The sequence below is a fragment of the Lates calcarifer genome, unplaced genomic scaffold, assembly GCF_001640805.2.
Source record: "Lates calcarifer isolate ASB-BC8 unplaced genomic scaffold, TLL_Latcal_v3 _unitig_2676_quiver_1907, whole genome shotgun sequence".
In the NCBI taxonomy this organism is placed as follows: Eukaryota; Metazoa; Chordata; class Actinopteri; family Centropomidae; genus Lates; species Lates calcarifer.
Genome location: NW_026116367.1, coordinates 7,501 through 14,992, shown reverse-complemented (window position 1 = coordinate 14,992; position 7,492 = coordinate 7,501). Strand labels below are relative to the sequence as shown.

At 45.6% G+C, this 7,492-nt stretch overlaps 1 protein-coding gene across 1 annotated transcript in view; it reads left to right on the top strand.

Annotated features, from left to right (window-relative positions):
- Nucleotides 1–1,693: 1,693 nt before the first annotated feature.
- LOC108892997 (atrial natriuretic peptide-converting enzyme) overlaps nucleotides 1,694–7,492 on the top strand; it is a gene marked incomplete at its 3' end in the record, with an annotated part of 12,793 nt that continues 6,994 nt past the window's right edge. Inside the window, 5 exon segments of the mRNA XM_018690782.2 lie at nucleotides 1,694–1,892; nucleotides 3,650–3,800; nucleotides 6,345–6,677; nucleotides 7,152–7,263; nucleotides 7,345–7,449. Coding sequence (XP_018546298.2) covers nucleotides 1,830–1,892; nucleotides 3,650–3,800; nucleotides 6,345–6,677; nucleotides 7,152–7,263; nucleotides 7,345–7,449 — 764 coding nt within the window.

The following is a 7,492-nucleotide window of genomic DNA, read 5'->3' as shown; positions in this document are numbered from 1 at the left end:
TGACTCTACTGTCATCATCTGTTTCTACTCTGACTCTACTGTCGTCTTCATCTGTTTCTACTCTGACTCTACTGTCATCCTCTGTTTCTACTCTGATCTGTTCTATCTGTTCTGTCTTTCATCTGTTTCTACTCTGACTCTGACTCTACTGTCGTCTTCATCTGTTTCTACTCTGACTCTACTGTCATCTCTGTTTCTACTCTGACTCTGACTGTCGTCTTCATCTGTTTCTACTCTGACTCTACTGTCGTCATCCATCTGTTTCTACTCTGACTCTACTGTCATCAGTTGAATCTGTAGTTAATCACTGTGTAATGTTCAGGCTCTGTCCTCACAACAGAAACATCAGTTTGAAATGATCCATTTTGTTTCTATTCTCCTCAGCTGAGCTCTACTTTCTCCTCTAATGTCCAGGAGGTGGAGTCAGACGGAGACCAGCCTCCATCACTGTCTTCTGATCAGCACATGGCGATCAATACGTTTGATTGGTTAGTGTGGGCCTGGACGCTGCTGTTTTAACACGGTGATGATGATCACTGTTATGATTTAGTTATTATTAGAAAGGTATTGATCTGATTCTGTTAAACAAACGTCTGTTCATTCACCTTTGATTTTCTTTTTCTTTCCTGTTTGTTTCAAAGTGGAAAATGAATCCACATGAATTTTGAAAAGTTCCTGAACTGGAAGAACGCAGGTTTCTGATTGGTCCTTTGATCGGGTTGAATAATATTTAGTTGTGAAGACGTCTCAGTGAGAGAGTCATCGTCTTTTTCTTTGGTGCTGAAATGTTGAAATGATGTTTGCATTTAAACTTTTCAATGTAAAAATAAAGTGTATAAAACGGTCACTGCTGATTTTACACTCACTGTCTCCAAACTGAGTCAAGGTTTGTTTGTTGCATGTGTTTTACCTGAACGATCACTCAGGTGTGTTTGAGCTGCTGTAAAGGACGATCGTCCACGTCAGAGTCCGTCCACTGGAGGTCTTGTTTTTACCACTGACAGACTCTGATTGTGTCTGACAACATGATGAGAGGATTCCTACAGAGACAGAGCTTTTTTATTACAGAGGAAGATCCAGAAACATCTCTATATATATCTGTACCAGACTCCATAGAGAAAAACAGGGATTTAACCAGGAGCTGCTGGAATACCACTGCCTCCATCTGTTAGTGTGTCTGTGTTACTGTGTGACTTTCAGTGGTGGAAGAAGTAATCAGATACTTTACTGAAGTAAAAGTACCACACAGTAACACAGACACACTAACAGATGGAGGCAGTGGTATTCCAGCAGCTCCTGGTTAAATCCCTGTTTTTCTCTATGGAGTCTGGTATTGATCGCTGAGTTCACTGTTCCTGATCAATGCTGCATTGATTCCACAGATTTCTGTTCTCATCAGTTATTTACACCAAGAAACACGGAAATAAACCCAGGTTCAAAAACACCGGAGTGATCCTTTAACTCTGCCAGGTCCTCACACACACACACACAGGTTTAAAGTGTGTGTGTGTGTCTGACAGGAGTGTGTTTTGGGATTTAAGTCACACACAGGCACGAGGCTCATGTCCCGGCATGCACTTGACCGTGAAGTGTGTGTGTGTGTGTGTGTGTGTGTGTGTGTGTGTGTATTTAATCCCATGTTACGGCCTCATCACGTGCAGACAACCTGAGCTGAGAGAGAGAGAGAGAGAGAGAGAGAGAGAGAGAGAGAGGTGGAGAGAGAGAGGGGGGCGGAGCCAGCGCGTCTCGTGCTCGGTTGGTTACCGGAGCAGCTCGCGGGCAGCAGACAGAGGGATGGTCTCGCGCTCAGCGGCGGGCAGCAGCAGGTTATGTTGTCCGCGCGGCGGGAGACCTGCCCGCGTGTCACCTTCAGCGGAGCGGGAGCTGCGACGGTGAGTGTGTCTGTCCCCCGGTGTCTGTCTGTCAGGCTCCGAGTCTCCGAGTCTCTGTCTGAGCTGCTGTCCTTGGTTCACTGCCGAGTCTCCTTGTCTCTGTCCTCTGTCTCTACTGGGTCTACTCCTCCTGTCTTTACTCCTCTGTCCACCTCTGCCTTCACTCCTCCTCTGTCTCTATGTGTCTCTACTCTGTCTCTGTTGTCTCCTCTTTGTGTCCGTTGATGTGATTGAAGTTGTTGTTTCTCAGTTAAACATTATTTTAATTTAAAGCTGCAACAAACTAATTTTCCTGATCAATAACCTGATCAATAACCTGGAGTCCAACATGTTGTTGTTGTTGTTGTTGTTGTTCAGTTACTCAGATGAGACAAAGGAAAAGTGAATTAATCTTCATGTGAGAAACTGGAATCACTGAATGATTTCAGATTCATTTCAGTAATTATCTGTCAACCCGCTAATTGATTCATTGATGAATTGATGAATTGATGAAATTGATTCAATTGATAAATTGTTTTTAATTGTTGCAGCTTGTTGAAGTTGAAAACGTTGAGATGAGTGAAGGAAACAGAAATAATAATGTGACGTGGTTTAAAGTGAAGAAATGTTCTTGAACTGATCAACTCGTCCAATAATCATCAACAAAGATCAATAGATTCTCAGACGAACATCAGAGCAAATCTGTTTTTCATTTTGATTGTTGACAGTTATTTTCTGGATCAATAGTTTTGATCAGAGAAGCAGTTTAACAGCAGGAGGTTTGTGAGAGATTCAAACAGTGAATCTGCTGGAGTAACAACCAATCACTGATCAATACTCACTGTAACTGATCAATACTCACTGTAACTGATCACAGTGTTTCAGAATGAAAAATGATTCATTATTAATCCTCAGAGCTGCTAATTGATCGACAACAGTTCTGATAACGGATCAATCACGTTACAGAGTCATTATTGATTAATGGAGAAAATAGATAATTGATTATAAAGATAAATGTTGGAGTAATAAATAGTTACAGGCTGTGTGTGTGTGTGTGTGTGTGTGAGTGTGTGTGTGTTGCTGCTGTTTAAAGACACACACAGAGGAAGTGATCAATATCAGACTTTGTACCTTCAAAATAAAAGTCTTCAGCTCAGTGTGCTGGTGTGAGATGCAGGTGTTTTACAGAGACAAACTGATCACTGTATTGATTAATTATTATTATTAGATATTATTGAAAATGTATGTTATTATTGATCTGTTTCATATAGTCATTTAATAACTGATCAGTTTGATCTGTGGAACAGACTGAGATAATGTTGGACACAGGTTTGATGTACTGAGTCATTATGAGTCAGTGTAGAGGAATCGATCGATCGATCGATCAGTCAGTGTATGGAGCAGAGAGAGAGGGAGGCAGAGCGAGCAGTATGTGGAGCAGTGTGTGGTGTCGAGTGTCGGCTCCTCGTCATCTCACTTCAAAAATAACTTCAACGTGTTCAACGGAAACTCTGAGAGGACAGAAACACCCGGGTCACCCCCCCACACACATACCACCCCCCACACATACCACCCCCCCCACCCCCCCCCACATACCCCCCCCACACACATACCACCCCCCACACATACCACCCCCCACCCTCCCTCTGTAAAAATAACCCCGGGGCGGGGGGGGGGGGGGTTAACTGGCCTCAGAGTCCGTGTGGAGTCTCCCTCCTCTGATAACCTGGATTCAGTGGTTTTCAGACGACCTGAACTCGTCTCCTCGTGTCCTCCAGACGCCGGCTCGACGACCCGAGATGGGGATGGGCGGGGAGGCGTGTCCTCACAAGCTGGGATCCACCAATCACCTTCGACTTCTCCTCTACATCCTGATTCCCACTGTGAGCCTGCTGGCCGGTCTGCTGCTGCTCGTCCTGGCCCTCACCGGTAACACACACACATCACACACACACTCACAGTTTTGTGCTTTGTGTATTTGTATCTGTTGTTTTCTGTGTACCAGACTCCATTAACAAAAACAGTGATTTCACTGAGCAGAACACAGCAGCTGCTGGAATACCACTGCCTCCATCTGTTCAGTGTGTCTGTGTTACTGTGTGGTACTTTTACTTCAGTAAAGTATCTGATTACTTCTTCCACCACTGAAAGTCACACAGTAACAGACACTAACAGATGGAGGCAGTGGTATTCCAGCAGCTGCCTGTTAAATCCCTGTTTTTCTCTATGGAGTCTGGTGCTGATATATAGAGATGTTTCTGTAATAAAAAGCTGTCTGTGAGAATAATGTTAGTTAATGAGGAGACAGGATGGAGGGATGTGAACAGACTGATAGAGGACAGTGTAGGAGGACAGAGTCACATTCTCTAATTAATTCACAGGCGTGTTAATCACATCCTGTGTGTGTGTGTGTGTGTGTGTGTCGTGCTTCCTCTCGTCGCCATGACAGCGGGGAGTCCCTCAGCCAATCAGAGGCAGGATCACACACTCACACATTCAGACAAAGAATTTCAAATATTTACACTCAGGTAGTAAAAGTGCAGCATCTGTTCGTCCACAGCTTCTCCTCCTCTTTGTTCTCCTTCCATCAGCCTCATCTCTCTCCTTGTTCCTCATCCTTTCTCTCTTCTCTCTCTCTCTCTTTTCTTCCTCTGTCTCTTTTCTTCTCTCTCTCTTTCTCTCTCTCTCTCCTCTTTTCTTCCTCTGTCTCTTTTCTTCCTCTCTCTTCTCTCTCTCCTCTCTCTCTTTTCTTCCTCCTTCAGTCCAAACAAACCATTTCTTTACGAGTCGAATGAGAAAATGTCTTTTCTCTTCTTCACAGTGGGAGCTCTTCTTCTTCTTCTCCTCCTCTTTCATCTGTTCTTCCTCTGCAGCTGTTTTCTGTTTTCTCCTCCTCGCCTCATTACACACACACACACACAGACGACCATAAAGCTCTGTGTGTGTGTTTTCTCACCATTAAACATCTAATGGTGTTTCTCTGTTTCCCTCCTCTCCTTCTCCTCCTCCTCCTCCTCTTCTTCTTCCTCCTCCTCCTCCTCCTCCTCCTCTCCTCCTCCTCTCCTCCTCCCTCCCCTCCTCCTCCTCCTCCTCCTCCTCCTCCTCCTCCTCCTCCTCCTCTCCTCCTCCTCTCCTCCTCTCTCCTCCTCCTCCTCCTCCTCCTCTCTCAGACCTGATGATGAACGACAGTCTCTGGTTTCTCATCTTTCCTCTCGTCCTCGTTCGTAGACTTTCTGTGCGTCAGTGAAGAAACTGAATGTTCGTCTTCACTCAGTGAAAACACACTTTCAGGCGCTCTACATGGACTCTGTAAAACACAAAGGTTGATGTTTATCAGAGAACAAGCACCTGACAGAGGAGGAACGTGGTCTGAGGGTCCAGCTCAGACCTGCTGGACTCCCTCTGATCCAGACTCTCTTGTTTTGGTTTCATCAGACTTCAGTTTAAGCTGCAGGTCTGTGAGTCCGTCCTCTGATAGTCCCTGGTCCAGGTGGAGACAGGCTGGATCAGAGCTCAGGTGTTTTCAGCGTCGCTCTGTCAGAGTGTGTGTGTGTGTGAGACAGATGAAATGTAAATAGATCAGTCTGTCTGCTTCTCCATGGAAACTGGATCATTCTGACACTATTCATAGAGATTTCACACTGAACACACACACACACTGGCTGTGTGTGTGTGTGTGTGTGTGCAGAGGAAGTTCAGTATTTTGACTCTTTAGACACAGAGTCAGTGAAACGTCAGATGTTTCCTGAGACGACACGAACCTGAGCTCTGAGGCAGAACAAACAACAAAACAAACAAACAAACAAACAACAAACCAACAACAAAACAAACAACAAACAAACAACAAAACAAACAAACAAACAAACAACAAACCAACAACAAAACAAACAACAAACAAACAACAAAACAAATAACAAACAAACAACAAAACAAACAACAAACAAACAACAAACAAACAACAAACAACAAAACAAACAAACAAACAACAAACAAACAAACAACAAACAAACAACAAACACAACAACACAACAAACAACAAACAAACAACAAACAACAAAACAAACAACAAACAACACACAAACAAACAAACAACAAACAACAAAACAAACAACAAACAAACAACAAACAACAAACAACAAACAAACAACAAAACAAACAAACAACAAACAAACAAACAACAAAACAAACAAACAACAAAACAAACAAACAACAAACAAACAACAAACCAACAAACAACAAAACAAACAAACAACAAACAACAAAACAAACAAACAAACAACAAACAAACAAACAACAAAACAAACAAACAAACAACAACAACAAACAAACAAACAAACAACAAACGACACGTCATTATTTCAGATGTGAAGTTGCTGATGTCGATGCTGTTTGGACGACAGAGCCTCAGGTGACTGTCACACCTGTCCAGACCAAACTGAGTCCTCGTTGTTTCTCACCTGTCTTTGTCCTCAGGTATAATCGGCAGCAGCCTCCTGGACTCCAGCCCTCTCCCCACCCCTGAGCCCATCGCCGACAGCGACCCTGGTTACCATAGCAACAGCACAAACCCCTCCCCTTCCTACGAGGCAGGAAGCGTCACGGCCTCGCCGCGAAACCACAGCAAAGGTGGCGACGATGACGTCACGTACCTCAGCCAGAGCACACCTGCCGCGACCACCGGCGCTGCCCCGCCCTCCTCTCAGGCCACGCCCACACCGCCCTACACGACGCCTCCTGATTGGCTGACGTCCGTGACATCGCTGAGCACCGCCTGGCCGACGGGCGCCACCCCGGCACCTGACACAGGTACGAACGGCACCGTGAGGCTGAGCACAGGAAGCAGCAGGGGCTCATGGGAAACGTGATCTCATCTCACATCCCAGAAAACTACAAACCCCAGAGCCAGATGTAGTCCTGCAGAGCTTCCTGCTGTCTCACTCTGTGTCTGTGTCCTGAAACCTTATTAGACTCCATCACTGCGGGGGGGGCTGAATTCAGATCTACTGTCCTCTATTCTCCTCCACTGACCTGTGTGTGTGTGTGTGTGTGTGTGTGTGATGATAAATGGTTCATTCAGTTTCTATTTTAAATTCCCCTCGTCTCTGTGTGTCTGCTCCTCCACTGTCCTTCAGTGTCTCTCTCTCTCTCTCTCTGTATTAATGTGTATTCGAGGTGAATGCTAATGAGCCTCAGTGCGTCCTGTCCTCTGATTGGACGCTGGGCGTTTAAGCTCGGTGTGGCTGTGGTCTCTGAGGACGCTGATTGGCCGTCTCCCTGCAGGTGGCTGTCAGCTGATCGTGGAGCCTCAGTGTCACATGTTGCCCTACAATCAAACATGGCTGTCCTCGTCCGCCGCCGTGGTGAAGAGCTCCGAGGTCGACATGTTGCTAAGGTAACACACACACACACAGAGACAGGTGTGCAGCCTGTGTGTGTGTGTGTGCTCTGCGCTGACCTGGCGTGTGTGTTGCAGGTTCTTCAGCTACCTCAGCAGACTCTCCTGCTACAGACACATCATGCTGTTCGGCTGCTCGCTCGCTCTGCCCGAGTGTGTGACCGCCGACGGCTCGCACAACAGGTAACACACACACACACACACACTCACACACACACAGTCTGTG